The sequence below is a fragment of the Oreochromis aureus genome, linkage group 23 (assembly GCF_013358895.1).
Source record: "Oreochromis aureus strain Israel breed Guangdong linkage group 23, ZZ_aureus, whole genome shotgun sequence".
In the NCBI taxonomy this organism is placed as follows: Eukaryota; Metazoa; Chordata; class Actinopteri; order Cichliformes; family Cichlidae; genus Oreochromis; species Oreochromis aureus.
Genome location: NC_052963.1, coordinates 25,525,059 through 25,550,308, shown reverse-complemented (window position 1 = coordinate 25,550,308; position 25,250 = coordinate 25,525,059). Strand labels below are relative to the sequence as shown.

The following is a 25,250-nucleotide window of genomic DNA, read 5'->3' as shown; positions in this document are numbered from 1 at the left end:
TCCATAGGAAATAAAACCTCCAAAGTCCTCAGACTGAGTACAGGATCGCCACAGGGCTGTGTGCTTAGTCCACTGCTGTTCACCCTGCTAACATATGACTGTACTCCACAGTACAGCTCTAATCACATCATCAAGTTTGCAGATGACACAACAGTGGTGGGTTTCATAACTAACATTGATGAGTCTGAGAGGACTATAGAGAGGAGGTACAACACCTGGTGGACTGGTGTCAAAATAACAACCTTCTCTAAATGTTCAGAAGACTAAAGAGATGATTGTTAACTTCAGGAAGAGCTCAATGGCCCACACCCCACTGCACATCAACGGATCTGCTGTTGAGATGGTCAACAGTGTGAAGTTCCTTGGTGTGCACATATCAGATGACCTCTCCTGGAACCTGAACACCACCACCAACATGAAGAAAGCCCAACAACGTCTTCACTTTCTTAGGAAACCGAAGAAGGCCAGTCTCCCTCCTCCCATACTCACATAATTTTACCAGGGACCCACTGAGAGCCTCTGCTGCTACATCACTATCTGGTACGGGAATGAAACGGCATTTCGGTACGCTGTATACTGTGTATGCTGTGTATACTGTTGTATTGACAATAAAGCTCTTGAATAAGCTCTTGAATCTGTCTCTTGAATCTCTTGAAATCTCTTTCAACAGTTTTTTGTCTAAAATGAACTAAAATCAGAATTTTAGTCCTGTGAGGAAGTGCCAGTCTCACTGATTTACGGTAGTTACGCTATCATCTGCTAACGGACTGTGAAGTCTACATTTGTTAGTGCAAGAAAAGTGTCAGAAATGAACAGATAAATGACTACAGGGCAGGATAGATATATTGCCACTGTCAGTGTTGACAAAGATGTGGTGAAATTATTCAATTCTCAAAAGGAGGAACTTCACGGAAAAACTACCAAGAGAAATCACTTGTGATTGGTTGGTAGATCTCTCATGAAAATACACACTGTCATCAACTTCTGATTTGTTTGTCAAAATCACTGTAGTTATTTAAGGCTTTATATTCATGTGACTTGTATTAATACTACTGCCCTCTTATGGCTAAAGTGTAATTATGTTATTATTGTTAGGGAAGAAATTTGAGAGTAACATGACAATTCAGAGAAAGCACTTTAGCTTAAGAAATTGTAATTTTTATTCAGTCATAGTTTCATGTTTTCATGATCATAATTTAACCATTTAATATTCATGTCTTGAATTTTTTTTTTAGGAAACTAGCAATGATTTTATGGAGAGCCACAGGTGCAAAAATGATTTAAACATCACTAATTAATTAAATTAAATTAATTAAATAATGAAATGCTTTAATAATTAATAAAAATTTCAATTAATTAATTAAATAAATAAATAAATAATTAATTTTCTATTAATTCATTTTAAAAGATTTATTTATATCCAATTTTAATTAATTATATAGTCATTTAATTGATTTTTTTTTACATATGTAATTCATTATTAGTTTATTATCTATTTTAATTATCAATAATACATTTAAAGAATTATTTAATTATGTATTTATTTAATTCATGTTGGCACTTCTGGCCCTGCTGATTTGTTCATGGATAAATTTTCTGTCAGCCTCACCCATCAAAGCCATCCCACCAGTGAGAGGCAGGGTACACCCTGGATAGATCGCCAGTCTGTCGCAGGGCTAACACACACAAATGCAATCATTCACATTCATACCTATGGGCAATTTAGAGTTTCCAATTAACCTATCCCCACTAACTGCATGTCTCTGAACTGTGTGAGGAGTACCCACGTATACACAGAAAGACCCCAACCTGTTGGTGGAGTTGAACTCACGACCTTATTGCTGTGAGGTGACAGTGCTAACCACTGTACCACCATGCAACAGGCCCGGGTTCTTGGAGACACTGAAGAGCCCAATAAGAGATTAATGTTTCAGTGTGTCACAGATCAAACTCTACATTTCCATCAGCATAAAAGAGATTCAGCAGCAGATCAGAATCAAGTAGAACAACATTTATACATTTTCTAAATTACCAAATTCATATACGCACATTCCTGTGACAATGCGACACACAGCTTGCACTTCAGTGGATTTTAGTACAGTGGGCAGTGTATTCCCCCACAAATTTTTTTTTTTTTTACCTGTTTAGTTATATATATTATATATAACTAAACAGTTATATATATTTAATTAGTTATATAATGGAAACATGGACATAATGTGTAGGCTCTCAGCTTTTATTTGAGGGTACCTATATTCAAATTGGATGAAGGGTTTAGGAGTTTCAGCAACTTTTTAAAGGGACCAAAAGACTCAAAAGCAGTTTCATGGGAAGGTGTGAGCAATTCCTTCTTTATGTCATGATCAGTTAAGCAGATAAAAGGCCTGGAGTTTATTTGAGGTGTGGTGCCTGCATCTGGACGATTTTGCTGTGAACAGACAACATGTGGTCAAAGGAGCTCTCCATGAAACAAGCCATCCTTAAACCTATCTGAGAAATTGCTACAATATTAGGACGTCCAGGGAATACAATAGTGCTGGATGACTGCAGAATTTCCATGCTGAAGAGAAACCCCTTTACAACAGCCAACAATGTAAACAACACTCTCCAGGAGGTAGGCGTATTGATATTCAAGGCTACCATAAACAAATGACTGCATTTACTGCAAGGTGTAAGCCACTCATAAGCCTCAAGAGTAGAAAGGCTAGATTGGACTTAGGTGAAAAAAAAAAAAAAAATCTAAAAAAGCCAGCACAGTTCTGGAAAAAATGTTTTTTGGACAGAACACCATCTACCAGAATGATGGCTAGAAAAAGGTATGATGATGTGACACAGGACAGAAGCAGCTGAATGAATTCTGATGTGTTCAGAGATGTACTGTCTACTCACATCCAGCTAAATGCACTCAAACTGATTGGGTGGTGTTTCATAATACAGATGGACAATGTCCCAAAACAGCCAAAGTAACCCAGGAGTTTATCAAAGCAAAGAAGTGGAATATTCTTGAAAGGCCAAGTCAGTCACCTGATCTTAACCCAAATGAGCATGGATTTCACTTGTTGAAGACTAAACTTCAGACAGAAAGGCCAACAAACAAACGGCATATGAAAGTCACTCCAGTAAAGTCATTGGGCATTAAAAAGGAGGAAACCCAGCATCTGGTGATGTCCATGAGTTCAAGACTTCAAGGCTGTCATTAAGCCGTTTGCGTTTCACTTGTAATATGAGATATTTACACAGAAATATTACACGTGAGGTAACATAAACATGGTAACATAAACGTTATGGTAACGTACAAAAATACATACTGCAAATGCTTTTTTTCCTCGAACAGCACCTGTAACACGGCTACCTTTAAGTATACATACGTATCGGTAACACACAAATTACGTTGCTTGTGTTTTTTTTACGGAACAGTGCACAAACAACATTACAACGTCTCTTAACAACCGATAAAAATATATACCGGATATAGACTACTTATCATTTTGATTGGTCTACTGTTACCAGGCAAAATGTTTTTGGCCGCATGAAAAAAAATATGCATTAGCCGCACGTCAGTATAAGCCGCAGTGTTCACAGTGTGGGGAAAAAAGTAGCGGCTTATGACCCGAAAACTACGGTACTGAGTCCACAGTTCTCAGAGCGAGAGAGTTCCACAGTCTGGGGGCTGTTAGGTCTGCACTTGCAGGCCCCGCTAGTTCAGAGACTTATCCCCGTGAACAAAGCAAGACAATCAGAGCTCGATCGGTTTCAAACTTGCAAGGGAAGCCAGGCGGATCAGGATCTTGGAGCTACAAGATCCTCACCTGATCCCAGCCAACTCCAAAAAACCAGCGTCCCCTTGCAGCCTTTTATTCAGTGAACACACAACCCCATTGTAAAACCCATATGGTGTGTCATAAAAGTTAAAGGCACTGTGTGTGCATGCGTGTGTGTTTGTGTGTGTGTGTGCGTGTGTGTATCTCTGTATACGTGACTTTCTGCTGGTCATAAAAGGGTCATCTCCCCTCACCCCCATATATGGCTCAACTCCTTTAATGGTCCACCATATACAAGCACAGGTGAGCCCATAAATGGCAGGAAGTAAACATTCCTTACTAACTAAGCAAACCAGAACCTTACATAGAATGTGCCTGCAATTAAACACTATAGCTATTGCCTCCCCCATCATCCTACATGTAGGGGAGGGACAGAAAAATATCTGAACATGCAGTTCAGGACAAGGTTTACAATTTCAAGTACAACAATGACAACTTTTATCAAAATCACACCAACAGGGGCCACAGTGGCAAAAGCTCTATCACCCTTAGTTCTCATCTTAGTTTGCTGTATAGCAAGTAGCCCCTGAGCCGATGATCTCAGGGACCTGCTAGGGACACAGGGCTGTAGAAGATCAGAAATGTAAGCTGGTGCCAGTCCTTGCAAAGATCTGAAAGTCAAAACCAGCATCTTAAAATGGACTCTGAATTCAACAGCAAGCCAGTATAACTGATATAGCAACGGTGTCACATGTGAATATTTGGAGGATTTGGTCAGAAGCCTAGCTGCAGTGTTTTGCACAACCTGCTGACAATCCAGGGAAACTTTGTTTAGACACATAAACAGTGACTTACAGTAGTCCAAGCATGAAGAAATAAATGTATGTATAGCAATCTCCAGTTCAGACCGATCCAGAGATTTGACATGACCATCCAATGTGAGAGTTGAGTCAAAAGTTACACCTAAATTCCTGATAGAGGATTTAACATAGACAGAAAGAGGACCAAGGGCTTACACTATCTGGGGTAAAAATCTGTCAGGAGCGCATACAAGGACTTAAGTTTTCCCCTCATTAAGTTTGAGGAAGTTAACAGCCATCCAACGTTTGATCGAATCTAAGCAGTCATTCATAAGCTGGAGCTTAGATAAATCTTGGGGCTTAAAAGAAATGTATAACTGAATGTCATCAGCATAACAGTGATAGGAAATGTCCTCAGAGGGGCTCATTATACATTGAAGGGGAAGAAAATATATTTAAAAACAATAAAGGCCCCAAAACAAATCCTTGAGGGACACCGTAAGTAAGCGAGGTAGAGGATGACCTGAAATTAGAGACCGCCACAGAAAAACATTACTGATGTAACTATGAGGAGACCCACTCCAAGGCAGTTCCAGATATACCAACCCAATATTTTAGCCTTTCAAGCAAAGTGTTGTGGTTAACTGTGTCAAAACTCGACATGAGGTCCAACATAAGCAGAACAGAACATTTCCCTGCATCATTACTCATCAAAATGTCACTAGAGACTTTAAGAAGGGCTGTTTCCGTAGAGTGAACTCTACGAAAGCCGGACTGAAACTTGTCAAAAAGGCTGTGTTTGTCTAGAACTGCTATAAGTTGCTTAGCCACAACCTTTTCTATAAGGTTAGCAATTAATGGTAATTGGTAACTGTATGATCTATACTGCACATAAAACATGATATAATTGCTATAATAAATGCGAATTGAGAGACAAACAGGAGAGACATTTTCATCGATGCAGAAGACAATCAATGAACTCACTTCACAGCTGACTGTGATGAATGACTGTTTTTTAGTTTCAAAGAGACATGAAGGGTACTCCCCAAAGTCTGGCCTGGATCAGTGTCTGTGGTTACCATACTTACTGGAAAAGCTACTGTGAATTAAACAGCTGGCATCGCGTTAACTTACCGGCGATATGAGTGTTTACATTTTCATTACAAAAGAAATGTACAATTAGTTTATTTATAGTTATCATATTTATAGTTATCAGTGTCATCGAATTCCAGTCTAACACATATGAACATCAGCTCAAATCACAGGGCTGCTGTACATCGAATGACCAGCAGGTGTCAGTACTTCCAAATAAGCGGTTAAACAAGGCTTCGTGTGATCTGCCTTTTGGTGAAGCAATTGGCCGGAATGATTCGACACATTCATGGGGCTTCATCACACCATCACTATTTACAGTTTATAGCAGCACCATTGCCACTTGTGATTTAAAATGCATTCTGAGATAAGTCAATACTACAGTCAATCCATAGCAGTTGGTTATCTAAGATCAAACTGTCTTCATTTACTGTGTGCGGTAAGCAATCAGATGTTACACAAGCTGGAGTGGCAGTGCTAACCCCACCCCCTGACTTTGATGAGTGACAAATGAAATTAATTAATGAACAAAGCTGCAGGGCCAGGAGTGCTAAATTAATTAAGTAAACACATCATTAAATAATTAATTAAATGTTTCAATAATTGATTAATTAAATATATAATTAATTAAATGTGTCATTGATTAATTTGGAAATAAATCATTGAATAAATGTTTTAAATTAAATTAATGACATTTAATAAATTATTTAATAACATGTTTAATTAATAAAGATGATATTTTATCAAGATCATATTTTTTTTCAAAGGTTCAGACCAGAAAGTTTAACATGTTATTATTTTTCTCATTATTGTCTCTTCAGATTGAGTGTCTGTAATCTCTCAGAGAGAAGCTGTGAAACTCTGTCTTCACTTCTCAGCTCCCAGCCCTCCAGTTTGAGAGAGCTTGACCTGAGTAACAATGACCTGAAGGACTCTGGAGTGAAAGTTTTGTCTTATGGACTAGAAAGTCTGTATTGTAAACTGGAAACACTCAGGTCAGCATTCTTAAAATGGTCTATAGATGACTATTTAAAATCTTTAAGCAATGCAGGGCTTTCTGTTGTGATTTGTCAAATTATCTATTATATTGTTCATCCTAATCTGCGTGATGTATCTGATCCAAAAATGAAAAACGTATAAAAAAAGTGTTGGAAGTTGTCCAACATATTGAAGTCATATTTTCTGCATACAATACGTTAGTATTCCCCTCTCTCATTTTGTCTTTTTCTCTTCCTTTTTTCCAATGAAATCTTTACATGATGTCAGCCTCCCCGATAGCACAGTTCAGTGGAGGTAACCGTTAATTAGCCACTTTGGTTTGGTTCTGAAAAGATTTGATGAGCTGTGAAAAAAATTTATTTCAGATGTTTTTGTTGTCCTCACAAGGTAATATAAGATATAAAGACTTTTATAATATAGACTTAATTTACTGTCATAATCTGGTCAGACGTCTCGCTTGCCCAATATTTTCATTAAAACCAAAAAGCAACAAAGCTGATGACACCCAAAACAGCCTCAGCCCTACTTTATGTATTTTTTGTCTTAATTTTAATTTCATTAATTTTTATCATTTGTAGATTTTAAGGTTTAGATTGACTAATGGCTATTTTTAACTCCTGTTTTAGTCATGTCATTTTTTAATGATTTTTGGCTGCAATTTTTCTGTTTGCATTTAGCTATTTTGCTATTCTCTAAGAGTATTTGTCATGTCTGCAGGCTGTCAGGCTGCCTGATCACAGAAGAAGGTTGCAAGTCTCTGGTCTCAGCTTTTAGCCTCAATTCTTCCCATCTGAAAGAGCTGGACCTGAGCTACAATAATCCAGGAGAGGCAGGAGTGAAGATGCTTGAGCAGCTAAGACTGGACACTCTGAGGTATGTAGATGGCCGTTACAACCACAAACAGTGTCTGATAGATGAGGAAACTGACCCTGTCTGATTACTTAATGCTTGAAACTATTGTTATTTGAACAATCACACATGTAGGAACATTTTTCCCATTCTGGTCTGACATAAACAGTAGATGTCTGTATGGGGTCTCAAAGGACAAATTCTCTGTCAACAACAATGGTGCAACCTGTTCAAACTTATCTCTGGAAAGGAACTTACATTTTTACTCTCTGACCTTTATTTAGATTAAGTTTTATCTGTGTGTAGAGACCATGCCCAGGACATGTTTAGCCCCTAATTCTGACATTGTTTGCCTAGCTTAGAAAAAAAGAATTATAAAAATAAATGGATTACTAGGTCACTCAACCTAACTGGCCACCTACTAAAATGGGCTTTGCATTGCTAGTTTGCTGCTTCTGACCGTTTACTACTGAGACTTGTTTGTGCTAAAATATCAAATTGATCCTCTGGACTTTGTGATGACACAGTCACAGTTACATATAGTCAAAGTTAATCAACTTTGTTTGATCAACCTTGAAATTCAAATTCAAATTATAATAAGAAATAATCATTACAGCAGAAAGCAAATACTAAGGAACAATGGAATGGAGTTGGTGGAGCAGACTAGTGGGTGTTTTTGACTGTAAAGCCAGTCTAGCATTAACAACAACTGGTCCTATTACCCTGCAGCCTGCACTGCAGGATATGTACTGTGCCACTGAGAGCTCCAGAGAGCCTGCATGGTGGCCCTGCAGCTAACCAGCACTTCAGTCAAATGTTATTGATATAATTTTTGCGTAAAAAAATGAAGATGATGAGCCTTTAAACACACTTACAAAAGGAACATGTAAACATATGCTATAATTATTTTAGTGTGATGCTGTGATACATCATATTGTGAAATATCACTGAAATTACATACTGTGGTCAACTGAACTCTCAAATGTACAAATACTTGTTAGGATATATACTGTTATGTACTGTTAGGAGAATATGAAATAAATCTATACATCATAAAGGTCAGCCAGAAAAATTAAAGTTTAGAAGAAAGACAGAAGCAATCCGAAAATGACAAGTATGAGAATGAGAATGAGAGTGAGTAAAACAGAGCAAGAAAATACGAAAACAGAAACAAATGAAAAGTGATGTGACAATTGCTTCCTTTTGACTTAACTGCAACTGCTTTTGTTTGCACATTGATCTGATTATTTATGCATTCTTACCGTTCACATTCAGGTCAAGTAGCAGCACATCACAGACGGGAAAATAAAAAGTAAGCAGGTCCCTCAGTGATCATTCACATGCAGAAAAATACAACATACCTGTTAATTAACAGGTCACAGAGTCACTGATGTTGTCAATTTAGAACAAACAGAGAGAAGTCTGAACAAAACAATAATAGATGATTTTACATGAACTACAAAATGAACCAGCTGATTTTATAGGGTGATGAAAGAGGAACTCTTTCTCAGAATGAGTGGCAGGAAGCAGGAATGTTGACTTAATTTTAGGTAAATTAAGCTCATTGGCTATTCCTGCTGTTTGTGTCATATTACAGTGGGATGCTGTATCATGTCTCATTTATTACAGTTATAATTGTTTACAGACTAAAGCAGGAAATTGCAGATTTGTGTTCTAATACGTGGAGCTAGTACATTAAATCTATAAATTATTCCATCCTGACTGAAGCATAACCTTTGTAAAAGCAATAGCCAAGAGTTAGGGTACACTAAATGATCATGAGGATCACATCATATTCTATGACTGCTACATTAGCTCAAAATATGTGATGCACTGGCTGCTGCACTCTACCTGTACTAAATCATTTTTTGTACCCAGTCCCAGTCTTTATGTTTAATATGTACTCACTCCCTGACAGTGTGAATGAATGTCACAGTGTGCTGAACTTTGACTGTGGCACGTGTTGAGTGCTCTCTGGACATCGTGCTTAATAATGAAGATTATGATGTAATGTGATAATCATTTTTGCTCTTTTGAAATTTAGACATTTTCTTCAAGTGTATATGTCAAAATGTTGGACTGTTCCTTTATCAGTGTCTAACATTATGTGTATGAGAGCGATGTAATGTCCATGTGTGCATGCTGAAAGAGACTGTGCTGGTCTGACCCCCCTCCTCCTTTCAGGGTGGAGCCTGCTGGAGTCCGATGGTTGACACCAGGTCTGAGGAAGTGTAAGTGTGTTTTTAATGTGATTCATGAAAACAAAGCAGCTCACATTCAACCACCTTCAAACTGTCACATCACTCATTCACATCTCTGATGTCAGGAGTCATCATCAAATCAATCAATGAACAGATGATGGATCAATAACTGCAGCTGGATTGTGTTTTTCTCTCCATCAGATTCCTGTCAACTCACAATCGACACAAACACAGTGAACAGAAACCTCAAACTGTCTGACAACAACAGGAAGGTGATACGTGTTTTATCGATTCCATTATATCCTGATCATCCAGACAGATTTGACTGGTATCCTCAGCTGCTGTGTAAAGATGAGCTTGAAGGTCGCTGTTATTGGGAGGTTGAGTGGAGAAGAACGGCTTGGATATCAGTGAGTTACAGAGGAATCAAAAGGAAAGGAAGGAGTGATGAGTGTGTGTTTGGTTTAAATGATCAGTCCTGGAGTCTCAGATGCTCTAATGATGCTCATTCTGTCTGGCACAGAAGCATAAAAACGTCCGTCTCCTCCTCCTCCTCCTCCTCTGTCTCTAACAGAGTAGCAGTGTATGTGGACTGTCCTGCTGGCACTCTGTCCTTCTACAAAGTCTCCTCTGACACTCTGATCCACCTCCACACCTTCAACACCACATTCACTGAACCTCTTTATCCTGGACTTGGGTTCTGGGCTCCATCGGACGGTTTAGCAAAGGGTATTATCGACATTTATGGCCCTCCTTTGAATAAACTATTATTTGACTTTGAGTCAGTGACTCTGTGTAGTTAGTGTTCCCCTGTTAGAGAAACAGTTCAGTCTGTACATATTTATCTCTTTCACTCAGAAACACATCATGAGATGTATGAAAGATCCTGATATTTATTTTCAGTACATTTAGAATGATGAAAGAACTCAACTTTGGCATGTCAGTGGTGGCATTTGGAGAATTAAATCATCCTTTAGAAACTAGATATAAATATTATATTTTCCAACATGATTTTTTCCTGTGGTACAGATGGCAATGAAAAGATATAAAACAGTCTGCAAATCATAAGTTATTAATTCAAATGATTATTAACACCACAAGAGAAGATTTCCTGTTATTTGTACCACTCACTTGGTCATGTGATCTGGTTGTGCAGTCCATCATAACTGACATCGCTTTCTACTTTGATATTTTCATGGTAAATAGACTGATTCTTGTTTAGAACTTTTGTGCACACATTCATACTCTGATGGATGATGGAGAGGGTTAGTATCTTGCTCAAGTATATTTTGCATGCCAACTGGAGCAGCCAGGGATTGAACCACCAACATCCTGATCATTAGATGCATTGCTCTGTCTCCTGAGCTATAACCAGCCATCATCAACGCTCTTTCTTAAACCCTCTCTGAGAGAATCTCAAACATGAGGAAGACAGGGAAGAGAGTGGACTCATTAGTAAAATGAAAAACAGCCAATATTGACGTTTAAGACAAGTGAGGTAACAGAAATACTATATATGGCAGTGGTCACCATGGCAACATCAATGTCGTTTGCTGCGTATTGTATTGATTCTAATCCTGTCAGCCTCATATCAGGATATGCTGTTGTTTGTATTTCTTTTCATTGTTACCATTTTTGTCTTTTTTTAACAAACTATTTTTTATCTCTTGCCATTGTTTGCCAGTGAGTGAAACAAAATTTTGTTCCATCTTTCTACAATAAAAAATATCTTCATCTTAATGATTGTATGTGCAGAGTTGTAGTTACTTACAGTGACCACTAGAGGCCAGTGATCCTAATAGTTTCCCAGGAACCGTCCAGTTCATCCACATTAATGAAGCTGTTGGTGATCAACGCTTATCAGTACAACTATAAAAACAATATTAAACATTTAAGTGCTCTACAAATAGTTTGTCTGATGTATATAACTAAGCTGTGTTTTAAAAGGGTAAATATAAATGTCAAATTGAAAGCAGATTTCACCGTAATGTACTCTATTTTTAAAATATGCCAAATATAATCTGGCTGGGTAATGTTTTACTCATATTTTGTTTACACAGACTCAAGCAGTAGGACATGAGATGAAACACAAGGTCTGTGTCCACCCTGGACACAGACCTGCTCCCCTCAAGCAGGAGGCTCCAGTCCATTCGGACCAGAACCTCTCACCATAAGAACAGCTTCTTCCCCTCTGCTGTTGGACTCATGAACAATAACCATAAGACTGTTCCCACCACTTGCCCTGATTCAAACACATGACCCTATATTGTGGCCTCTGCATCTGTTCCATTTTTGCACTGATCATCACCTGCACTCATGTATATATCAATCTGCTTAGCACTTTTTTATTTTTATTTTTATGTTTAAGTGTTTTTCTTATAGTATGTTTTGCACAAAGTACCGCAGCAATTTTCTAATGTTGTAAATCTGCTCAACATTCGGCAATAGACCCTTTTCTGATTCTGATTTGAAATAACATGTATTACTTCGAATTTGTAAGTTAAACACAAATTTAAACTGCCAGAAAGTATCAACGTGGGCTTCAATCAATGCAATGTGTTTGTGTCAGGTCAACCGTTGCATGCAGAGGTCCTGGATTTACACTGTGCCCTGGTTCCCTAGTGTTTCAGCATGTAGTTTAGTCTAAGGTGTATCCTCCTCATGTACAGACTGAATTATCTGTTCAACAATCAGCATTTCTGATTCATGGATTTAATTATTTTTTGCTTGCTAGTTTTGACCGAGATTTCAACATATCTGTTGTGGAATCTGTTCAGTGTTATGGAGGTTTTACAGCACTTATCTCACTTAACTCTGTAACATAACAGTGTACAATACTACTATTAGGAAGATTATTAGAGATGCAACAATCAGATGATCCCCTATGAGGTGTCCTTGGTTACAGTGTCAAGGAAGAAGTCATCTGAGGGGACAGAGAAGACAAAACACTTCGGTCAGTGTTGATTAAAAAGTAATCTTTTCTCTGTCTTTCAGAACCAAGTGGAGTCCCGCTTCCCCCCACATCAACCAGAATGTCTCTGAAACTGATTCTAACTGCATGTCAATCAGTCATCAGTCCATGAGTCCAGACATAGAATAGAATAGAATAGAATAGAATAGAATAGAATAGAATAATCCTTTAATTGTCCCACAAGGGGAAATTTGGTTGTAACAGCAGCAAAAAAATCACATATATAAACGGAACAGGACACACACAATTTTTCGATATTTACATCATGCACAATAGACATATTTAAACACATGCAGATATACACTCATCCCCGCTCCCCCCTCCAAACGCCTTCGACGCTTATTCCCCTCCGATGCTGACGGTGGATCAAGGAGACCAGCGCATTGGCTGCAGGCCCGGATGTACTGTCTACATTGGCTGACTCTCACCCTTTACCCACCCCTGTTGCTTGTCATGTGTTTCTTTGGTGTATTAAGAGTTTTTTCATGTGCTATGTGCAGAGGTGTTTTTTTTCTGTTCTCAAACTGATCTCCCTGTTGGAGCTCAGTCTGGGGGGAGTTATTTTTTCCTCCTTATCTTTCCTCATGTGGTGCATTTCCCATTGTTATACCTCTCTGATCTGTCTTCCCCGTGTGATGTTTTTGTGTAATGTATGTATGGTCGGAGGGTAAGATGGCACCGCCATTGTGTGCAATAGGTCGGCAGCCTTAACATGAAATTTCCCCTTGTGGGACTAATAAAGGTATATCAATCAATCAATAGTTACCAAAACAGAGTACTGTACAGTTATTAAAAATTAGAGTACAGATAAGTGACAAACCCAGGTTGTAGTGTGCAAACAGAGCAGGATACTGAAAGATGTTTAAATAGTTAAGAATATTTAGAATAATTACAAAAGTGCAGATTGTGTATTGTACCTGTACATTAAAAAGTAGACATGTAACTTCCAATAAGTTAGTATATATAAACTGAGAAAAGTAATGTTCAAGTTATAACAGTAGAAATTGTTCGGTTGATTAGTACAAGTTACAGCGCTGATGTAAACATCTATGTTTGTTGGGAGCAGTTTTGATTATACAGTCTGACAGCTGCAGGGAGGAAGGACCTGCGGAAACGCTCCTTCATGCATCTAGGATGCAGCAGTCTGTCACTGAAGGAGCTCTGCAGTTCAGCAACATTTACATGCATACATTTACATACATTTACATCCTGAAGACCCAGGTACGTATAAGAGTCCACTATCTCAATGTCCACTCCCTGGATGTTCACTGGTGTCAGTGTGGTGGGTCTGCGTCTCCTGAAGTCCACCACCAACTCCTTGATTTTCCCGGCGTTGATCATCAGGTGGTTCTGCTGGCACCAGTCCACAAAGTCCAGAGTCCACTGTTTGTACTCTGAGTCGTCCTCACCTGTGATGAGGCCGACTATGGCAGAGTCGTCAGAGAACTTCTGTAGGTGGCAGTGTGGGGAGTTGATGGAGAAGTCTGCAGTGTAGAGGGTGAAGAGGAATACTATCAATCTCTTAGCATAGTCATTAGCTTCAAGCTGACATAATCAAGACTAATAGATAAACATGAGATTCTCACTACATTCCTCTTGATGCTGACTGTTGTTCATCCCTGGAGCATAAAACTTTCTTCAGCAATCTGTCTGACATTTGAAATTCACTGAAAAAAGAGTTTAAAGTGAGCTGCATAAGCATTATAAAGTCTGAAAAACATTCATAATATAACATTCAAACAATCTGAAAGCAGCGCATGGTGACAATGTGGTGACAAACACAAAACAAAACAAAAAAAACCAACAACAATATTTATGAGTGTTTTAAGTTGTAAATAGCTCAGATTTGACTTGAACACGACAGGAAGGCTAAAAGAGACTGTGCTGCTCTGACCCCTCCCTCCTCCTTTCAGGGTGGAGCCTGCTGGAGTCCAATGGTTGAGACCGGGTCTGAGGAAGTGTAAGTGTGTTTTTAATGTGATTCATGAAAACAAAGCAGCTCACATTCAACCATCTTCAAACAGTCACATCACTCATTCACATCTCTGATGTCAGGAGTCATCATCAAAGTGTCAATCAATGAACAGATGATGGATCAATAACTGCAGCTGGATTGTGTTTGTTCTCTCCATCAGATTCCTGTCAACTCACAATCGACACAAACACAGTATACAAAAACCTCAAACTGTCTGACATCAACAGGAAGGTGATACGTGTGGAGGAGGTTCAGTCATATCCTGATCATTCATACGGATTTGCTTACCAGTATCCTCAGCTATTGTGTAAAAATAGTCTGACTGGTCGCTGTTACTAGGAGGTCAAATGGAGTGAACTGGTTGATATATTAGTGAGTTACAGAGGAATCGAAAGGAAAAGGGACAGTAATGACTTTTTGTTTGGAAGGCATGATCACTCCTGGAGTCTGCACTGCTCTCACGACTATGGATTCGCTGTTTATCACAATAAGGAAAACACATCCATCTCCTCCTCTTCCTCTTCATCCTCTGTCTCTAACAGAGTAGCAGTGTATGTGGATCATCCTGCTGGCACTCTGTCCTTCCACAGAGTCTCCTCTGAAACTCTCATTGGGGTTTTTTATGTTTTTTTCTCAGATCACTTTGAGTGTATTTTTAACCATTTTATTACCATAATCCTCTGTTACCAGTGGTTGTGGTGTATTGCTATTTAAATCATATTTTCCATTATTGTAATTGTATATAGCGTTTGATTTGAATGTAAGCTACACCCAAATGCTTTGTGTGTAGCTGTAGATAGTCATTGCGGCCACTTGATAGCTCTTTGATTGCTTTCTGATTAAACGTGAGGAATTCATGTTTGCATGTTTAAAGATTCCATGGGAGACACAGAAAGACATGTGACTAAAGAAATCTGTGCTAGAATGACATTTAAAAAGAAATATAAATAATAGAAAACAAAATAGATGTTGAATTCTTTAGAGACTTTTCTAGAAATCTTTTCCATACAAAACAGAATTCAGAATAATGATCTCTGAGAAGGAAGCTGTTTCTACAAGATCCTGATGGACACTCAAAGGTTTTAGGAAATGTTCTCTTGCTCTCATTAGTTGTTCAGAGCAGAATATCAACCTATGTAAACCAAAACAACAAAACCACTCTGCACAAGTGGTGTGCGAGACTACAAATTATGGAATCAGTACTGCTGATTTCATTACACTTAACATTCACTTAAAGGCAGATTTTGTATCTAAGAGCAGGGACACTTGATGTGTTCAGTGTGACTGTAAATTCAGGCTACCCTTGATTTAATTTCTAGATGTTTTTAATTTTAACTGTGTTTATTTTATATAGCTCATTAAAAGCCATTTGAACAGAGCACTTTTGTTTTTATAAAAAAACACCTTTAGAATTTTTTTGTGGTCTGATTATTAACAGAGTTAAATGTTGAGGCACATGAAGTAAACAAATCTGAATGATATGAAGGTCACGATGTCCATGTAGAGTGCAGAGAGGGAGGACAGACAGTATGCTCTAATCTGGTCCAGTTTATCTTGTTACATATTTTTTTATATTTGCATAGGGGTGTGCGGGGGTCATCTCTGAATGTCTTTCTGCAGAATCACCACGTGCCACTGCTAAATAGAGTAGACTTACATTTGACATTTTATTTATTTCATAGTTTGCTTGTAAAGGCGCAATACATAAAACAGTTGCAGAGGTCGTGTCTGAAGAATTGAACATGAAACAGAAGTATGGAACAGGAGCTAAAAGGTTAATCTGGGTGGACTGTCATATTGTGTCACAGCAGAGCACAAGCATGTAGCAGTGTAACAGTAACAGTATGAAGACAGAGGCCCTGATCTCTCCTCCTGCCTCTGGTTCTCTTCTCGGAGTACCAGGATCATAAACTGGTGACTGGGCCACGGTTAGGTGGTAGGTGCCTGGGCTCTGCAGAAGGTCAGGTCTCCTGATAGGTATGCTTAACAGGGGACTTACTGGGCCAGGTGGATCCTGAGTGTCTTCTAGAGTCAGGGTTCATTATGGTCCTGGTTGCTACTGGAAGTAAAGAAACAAAAGGAGGGTGTGTTCTTTAGGAAGTACTCTTTTTTTTAAATCCCACCTTTTACGTCACCTATTTCTTTGGGGTGACTGTAGTTCAGCAGGTAGAATTACTAACTGGAAGGTTGGAGGTTCAATCCCTGGCTGCTCCAGTCTGCATGCCTTGGTATCCTTGGGCAAGATACTGAACCCTGACTTGCTCTCAGATGCATCCATCATAGTGTCATTGTTAGAAAAAAAGTGCTGTGTGAATGTGTGAATGAAGCACATTGTATAAAATGCTTTGATTGCTCATATAGAAAAGCAACTTTAAAGAATTGGTTCATTTTCCAAATAATTCCACTATTAAGACAACAGACATTTGGGAGACTTTCTCCTTGGAGTCACACTGAAAGTCTTGCTGCTCCTCGACAATATGAAGTCTTCAGATCAGATTTGATTAAAGACACAGCTCAGCTAAAAACAACTCAAACTAAACAACACTATTTTTCCTTATTACACAGTATTTTTTATAACTATTTCCTGATGTTTCTAAAGATGAAAACAGAATTGAACTCCAGACTGATCAGTTTCTGAACTTGCTGTCAAACGCCTCTCTGGGCGTTTTCTTCCCTCTTGTTTACTTTCACTTTCTTGAATGTTGTGGCGCAGTTGATCGTCTCCATGTTAAGGTAATGTTAGCAGTATCTAATGTTTTCCTGGCTAACATCAGCTGAGATCAGAGTCCGTGAATGAGAGCAGCAGCAGTTAGTTGATGATCAGCAGCTGAACTCGGAGTCGTTGGCTGTGTCCAAATTCAGGGGAAGGATGCTTCAAATGCCGTATTTGGAGGCAATGACGTCACAGTGACGCGACGAAGGCTGTCCACTGGTCAAGTTTCATAGCCGCTCACTTCCTGCCTACCCGGTCCTCGAAGGATCCTACCTACGTGACATAGGTAGGTAGGATCCTTCGGAGCATCCTTCCCTTGAATTTGGACACAGCCGTTGTTTCTGTGGATCCACTTCCTGATGACTGAAGGCAGCTTCTCCTGCCTCCATCAGTCTGTGGATGATCATTAACTGCTAAGAGTGAGACAGGTGTGTCGTAAGAGTTGTTTTTCGGAAATCGCTGCCAACATTTCTTCTTTAAAATGCATCTTTGCTCGCTCGCTATAGCCTGCTGTCGTATTTGTATGCATTTCACCCCCTTTTTCAGTTTAACTGGTGATATTCATTTGTGTATTGTAGGTGACTGCCCTGATGCCAGTGCATAAATTCCGCATAGTTAATAAACTGGCCATTTTGCTCAATAATATATTAAGCATGAAACAGAAATTGTTGAGCTAAAATCTGGTCAGAATGAATCCAGGTTCAGGTGTGTCAGTTTAGGACCACTGGACTAACATCCGAGTGTACACAATATTAAGTGTATTTAGTACTTGTGGGGTGATCATCCTCAAATTACATGAATATGTGGAAAGAATAATAATGGCACCAAGAACATTTACTGAACATTTATTTTAGTGATCAGTAACGGCTTCATTCTGTACGTTACTGCTTCAGTACCTAATTCAGTGGTTTATAAGTAAGTGAATCACTGGTAGGATTTGTGTTATGTTTTCACTCAACACATACATGTTCAAAGCAGCACAATGATACCCTGATATCTCACAGAAATGTCACATGATATGAGAGTGGCAAACATAATGAAGCAGTTCAATTCAAGTTGTAGATTCAAGTTGTTCTTCATATTTTTGGCCAAAGGCAGGACAGGCTGTTATTTTATCACAAGGCTAACACAATACGTGTGACAAAAAATACACTTAAATGTCTGATATGTATAATAATAATCATAATTGTGATTATTATTTAAAATATTATTTAAAGGTTTCTGGAAGTACTTCTGCTTCTTTTCTTCCCACAGTGTTGACCGCCTCCCCTTAATATAACGTACTATACCTAAGGAACAAAAAAGGACAAACACTTGCCTTCATTTAAGAAGTACATTCATACAGAGATAATCTATCGAAACACACTAGTTCACTCCTTGGGAGAAATCAGTTCCTGTGAAACATTTCTGTAAATGAACACCGTGTCGAGAATGAATGAAATGAGTTCTTCAGGTGACTCAGCAGTCCCACACTGACAAATGAAACTTCTGTGGAAGAAGAATCTGGATTTTTTGATTTCCAATAAAGTTCTGGTTTAAACTATTAAGGATTAAGCAACAGTGCTTATATTTGCTCTTCTGAAATCTGTGTTAAACAACAACAAACATAAATTAGTAACAAAAATACAGCTGAGGCTTTACAAACCACCATCAGCCATAATGCTAAGTTTTAATATTCAAATGTTTCTGAGCCGTCTTCAACCTGTTTTTAACATAGAAAAGTCCCACAGTTAATGCAGCCTGTCTCAGGCCTGATGCTAGATGTTCAGCATAGACACACAGAGACACAGAGGTACTATTTAAAGTTTAGTGTTAACCTGAGTCACTCATCATTTACAGTATCACAGAGTCTGGCAGTCTTTGCATGATGTCCACGTCACTGTAAGTTTCTAGCTGACTCTCAGGTGTGACAGGTGTGCCAGCAGGAAAGAGGCTCAACAAACCTGCATCCTGAGGTTTGTCATGCAGGATTAAAGGAGCCAGACTTTGTTCACACAGCTAGGATTGTATTTTACACTGACCCTGGGTCAGCATAAGTATCATACAGTTTAAACAAAGCACTGAAACTTGCACATATTTATTACAGATGCATTGAAGCTAATCGGGATATTTACTGTCAATCTGTGGCTGCTATTAATCACTTTACTAGAAACTTTATTAACTAGTAACTTCATTAGTCCATAACAGAAGCTAATATTTCTGTCCTAACATCGTTTGAACAGTAACAGCTTTACTACAATATAAGCTAACGTTTACACCGTAACTTTAAGCTAGCACCATAAAGACGGTAAAACACGTAATAATATCCACAAATGCATCTTAAAGCTGTTATATTAGCACTCGGTGTATTACTAACATAACCACATTAACATTATTGAGACTCGCTGACTTTTAATAGTCATTCTATAAATGCTGTCCGTTTAAATGGTCTTACCTGTAACACTGCTGTAATCACCGGATTCCAGCCAAAGTAAATTCTGGAGTCTTCTCATGCTCCTGTTAGTGATCCTCCATCTGGATGGATGATAACGACCTTCTGAACTATCTAGCACAGGGGTGTCAAACTCAATTGCACAGGGGGCCAAAACTCAAGGCACACTTTAGGTCGCGGGCCAAACAAGATAAACATTTATTGAACACACTAAAACAATGTTTTTTTAAACATAAATATGAATAAAAACAGACAGGAATATTATTCCAGATTAAATAAACTTAAAAAAAAACACTTTAACTTTAAATATTTTGCTCCTCATAAAAATATATCCTGTCAAAATTAAGCAAGTTAGAAATATGAACATGCTGCCAAAAACCCCAGAAAAAATAAATGAAAGCAAACACAAGGTTGGAGCCGCATGTAAAGAGCTGGGGCATTGCTTCAGGAATGGAACTAATAAACTGTGCGGGCCATTCAGTGTCGTACTTTCCCTTGAGGGTATCATTACACTGCAGCTCCATCTGAATCTGCACAGGTGCAGTTCAGCAAAGTCCGCTGACTTGGTTCAACATTACTTGGCAACAGAGAAAGTGAGGCAGGTTGCACTGGTGCATTTGTGACAGCTTCACTTGAAATGCCTTCACTGCATCATACATGTCCATGAACTGACAGATTTCCTTGCTGAGCTCAAAAACTCTATTGAGAACTTTTATCACAACTCAACCAACGGACCTCTGTATGATAAGGAATGTCGGCAAACTCTGAATCTATTTCCCACATAAAAGACTGAAATTGACGGTGATTTAAACTTTTAGCTCAGATAAAATTTACGGTTTGCGTTACGGTGATCATTACATGCTCCATTTTTAGGACTTTACCACACAGCCTTTCCTGGTGTATGATGCAGTGATATGCTGTTAACTCACCGGTACAGTTCTCCTCCTGCATCTTTACTCGCATCCTGCTGACTAGTCCGCTTTTTTCACCGCACAACACCGGCGCTCCATCTGTTTGTCCCAACAAGTTTGTCCCAGGGCAGTTTCGTGTCGGTTACACTTTGACATACGTTTTAAAAAATGTCTTTTCCTGTCGTTGTCCCGTACATCGATTTAATGTTCAATATTTCCTCTCCACGGATGAAGATGGCCAGCTGTGCAATGTCCATCATGTCTATACTTTCATCCACAGCAAGAGAGTATGCAATAAAGTTTTTGCTTCTTTCACACAACTGTGTTCTTAAATCAGTGGCCATCTCACAAACCCGATCAGCAATCGTATTTCTCCTCAGGCTCATATTTGCCAAAATCTGCGTTTGTCTGGACACAAGACGTCGCACAGCTTCATCATGCAGCTCTTCAGAGTGCCGGGCTGATTTGGCTTTCTCCTCTGCTGCAATAAAACTTGCTTTCACAACAGCTTCACTTTGTGATTTTGCTCTGATGAAAAAAGTCTGCTGAAATGTCAGATTCTTCTTTAGACTTCTACTTTCTTTAGTTTCTGCTCTGCATTTAGGTTTTTCAGCTAATCCCGACGTTTTGCCTCTAGTGCGGTCTTAAATTAAATTCCTTAATTACAGCCACATTAGCTCCACTAATAAGACACACGGGTTTACCAGCAATGTCTGTAAACATATATTCAGTCACCCATCGGTGCTGAAAGGCTCTGCTTTCAGAATCAACTTTTCTCTCCACTATTGTGAGCGGCTAGCTTCGCAATAACAGAAGTTTGACTTGATTGACTCGGGAATGTTCCCAGTTAGCCTAGCGTTCAGCAAGGAGGCTGCAGCGCTGCATTATGGGATCTGTAGTTTGTATATTATTAGCGCCTCATATCGCCGGGCCATGCATAACAATAATAGTACATCTATATAAAATGACCTCGCGGGCCGGATATAAATGTACGCCGGGCCGGATGTGGCCCGCGGGCCTTGACTTTGACACATGTGATCTAGCAGGTGGAGATGGCCCATATCTATGGGACTGATTTCTGCTAATAACGCCCATTGTATGTACTGATAACATCCGAAGCGGGTGAATAAAGTCACCCAGTCGCTAGCTGTGCCATTACCCAGCATACATCACTCCCTCCATCAATGCAATAAACGATACAAAAGTAATAGCCTGTATTTAATTTATCTGCTGTATCTGCTGTTTTTCAGATAGTTGTTTACATTATATAATTTATTGTGTTCAGTATACGTCACTACAATGTGATTTTGGAAATATATAAATATACGGACAGCCAAACAGCAAAAGTTTTCTTCAGTTCCTAATTCTCTCCATCTGAGTTGAGCCTTGTTTGAAACAGCTGATATTTGGACAGCACACATGATGGGAAGGAGGATTTCAGTTGATGTGCACATGAATGATTTGTGTTTCCTCTGCAGGTGAAGGTAGAAAGTGTGTGTGAGCTGATGTGGATGTGAATTCAGCAGCATGGATCAGTGCGAGGACAGAGACCACTCTGTGTGGGGAACATGAGAGCCAGACCAACGTTCGGAGGTGAGATGACCATCTCTAACTGTCCATTTTTTAGGTAGTTTTTAACAAGACATGGACTTCAAAGGATTTATTTCAAGAAGTCGGAGGTATATTTGTGTGACTAGTTTATGAAGAGCACAGTGCTGTGTTTAAGGATTATATTTTGAATTGCAGAATAAAGTCTTGACTAATGTAGGGTGGGAATGGACATCTAACTCTTAGCTAGAAAATCTAGCTATCTAAATTTTTTGTTTTTGTTTACACATTGAGGAATGAAGCATTCAATACCAGCTTTCTCATTTCTCTCTCAAAATCACATAAAAACAGTACGCCACACATTAGTATACCCTGAGAAATAAGAAACATTTGCCCCTCTCAAATATGGAATTAGGACACTACAAGTAATCTGGAGTGGACTGTGGTGCACAGGCCTCAGAACTTGCCTCTGGTTTGAAGGGTTTCTAAAGAATTTCTTTCTAAACCAAGTTATAAACTTTCTAAAGCAAGTTATTTGCTTTGTTTTTTGGATTGTGTCTTTTCTAACGCACCACTAGTGACATAAAAATAATTTCCTGTTTCACACCATAATATAAAAAGAGCATTTCGGAGGCTACATTCAGTATGTGCAATAACAGGACAGTGATGCAGTGTGATGTAGGTTTCTGTAAAAACTCAGTCAAACATTTCAAACTGATCAGTTCCTGATATATCTGTTTCACAATTTCTCTTTAAACTTCTTACTTGCTGTTTTCTTTCTTTTCATAGTTTCACTTCACTTTCCCAGACCTGCTGTCAGATAATCGTTTCTATGTGAAGTGTCTCATGACTGTCATGAAAACGTGTCATTTTCCTCATGAACAGCAGCTGTGGTCAGCTTAGTTCCAGCAAAAATAAAATCTGCCTCTCAATAGTTCACTGTAACAGACACAGCTGGACCTGTGAAGGAGGCGACCTTTAACCATCTCATCTGACATCTTGTGTGAGTGTGAGCGGGATGATTCACTCTTCCATTAAAATGTTAGAGGCTGTTTGGTCGGTTGCTGTAACCTAACACTTCCTTCATGTCTCTCTTGAAGTACTACTAATGCTTTATTTGACTATTTCACTTTTTTTTTAACATTTTCTCACAGCTGCAGTTAAAAAATCAAAGTACTGATTACATATTTACAAGATTCTGCTCCAATATTTTGAAATATTGTTATTATAATGGAATTAGAGGTTCCTAGCATGTTGTTTGACCAGGGCACAATAAAGCCCTTTTTCCATTAGTACCTATTTGGATCGGCTCCCCAAGGTTTTGAGAGTTTTCCATTAGGTCGTACTATTTTAGTACCTGATACTGGAATGTAACAATGTAAATGTTGTGCTTTTTGGGAGGCTTTTTACCTGGAAATATCTGTAGTAGTGTCCCTGTAATAACCTAGAATCAGGGCTGCAAAATGCAAAGCTACCTGTTTCTATCTAATTCTGTGTTAATAACCTATTAAAGCAACCCTCTACAGCATGATGATTATTTATTATTGTGCAAATGCAAGGCTCACTAAATACCCTCACACCATAAAATCTATGGAATCTTCATCAGACGGTTGCAGGTATGTACCAACATCATGAAATGTTTTTCACATCTGGCACTGTCACATCCTCTTTAACAAATACTATACTAAATTTAGACTTCCACTGTGATGTTTCATAAGACACAGTTTTCATGTGGACTCTGAAAAGGCTCACAATCAGAACTAAAACTGGAAAACTGATATGAGATCCTGGTTTAGATGGTGGACTCCACTTTGACTTTGATGCTCAAGTTGTTCTTTAGAGGATCATAGTTCATGTCAGTCTGTTTAATATTCTCCATAGTTCATGGAAATTATTCACTCTAGGTGTTGCTGTCAGTCTCCAATGATCCTTATTATGTAGTGGCTGTCAGGCATTACCTGAAGTCCCACTGTAGTTACTCCTTCACAGCTACATAACTCCAGTTACACTTTTCATTTCCAGTTCAGTGTCATCGGGACAGCAATGTTAATGAATTTGGTAGTTTTTTCTTTCGTGAATTGTTGTAAGGGTCAGCTGTGTGGCAGGCACGTGTATGACTAGAAGGCACTTAGGTGAAGAAAAATACAAATGTGTGAATGAGACATGCTGTATAAGAATCAGTCTATTTACCATTCAAATTAGAACTTCACTGACTTTAAAAAATAACACAACTTTTACCAGCATTTGTGCAGTTAGATCAATGACAAACTAGTCATGTGTGACAACATGAAAGATGTTCGACAGGCATAAAGCATCCTTTGATCAGCTCTTATTGTTTAAGTAATTAATTTAGTTAAAAAAAAAAAAATCAGCAGAAGCTCATCATTAACAACTAGTAGATAGTTCTCTTTTATCTAGTGCAGCCATCTTGAGTGGCTTTTTAAAAGAAAAATCTTAGCCATTTATTTTAGTTTAAGTTTTGACTTGTTTTAAGAATAGAACACATCAATGATATTTGTCAGCTGACACTGAGATGAAGCCGAAAAGAAGCTGCTGATATTTGGACAGCACACATGATGGAAAGGAGGATTTCAGTTGATGTGCACACACTCTTAGAAAGGATGTGTTAAAATTGACACATGATGTGTTAAATTTTAACACATGTGCTGCATCAGCTCAGGGACAACACATGATGTGTCAGTTTTAACACAATTAATGTGTCTGCTCCTTTAACACATCTTCTGTGTTAAAAAACGTAAACACAAGGATGTGTTATTTTGACACAAAAATGTGTTAAAATGTGTACATTTCAATTTTTGAAAAAAAGGAGAAAAAAGATGGGTATATATTATACATTTATTGAATTCCATTTTTTATTTAGCATATTGTAAATCATTACAAACTGAATAAACAACAGCTGTCAGAATCTTTTCAATTAAAATGTTTTAAATTCAATTTTAGCCAAAGCTATATCACAATTTTTACTTGACAAAATCAAA

The 25,250-nt window shown here is 38.4% G+C and overlaps 1 protein-coding gene across 1 annotated transcript in view; it reads left to right on the top strand.

The window, feature by feature from the left end:
• The window catches only part of LOC116319845 (NLR family CARD domain-containing protein 3-like), a 29,897-nt gene extending 18,452 nt beyond the window's left edge, over positions 1-11,445 (top strand). The window contains exons 9-12 of the mRNA XM_039606481.1: positions 6,475-6,648; positions 7,370-7,525; positions 9,686-9,732; positions 9,904-11,445. Coding sequence (XP_039462415.1) covers positions 6,475-6,648; positions 7,370-7,525; positions 9,686-9,732; positions 9,904-10,505 — 979 coding nt within the window. The 3' untranslated portion in view covers positions 10,506-11,445. The remainder of the gene's footprint in view (positions 1-6,474; positions 6,649-7,369; positions 7,526-9,685; positions 9,733-9,903) is intronic.
• Positions 11,446-25,250: the final 13,805 nt, after the last annotated feature.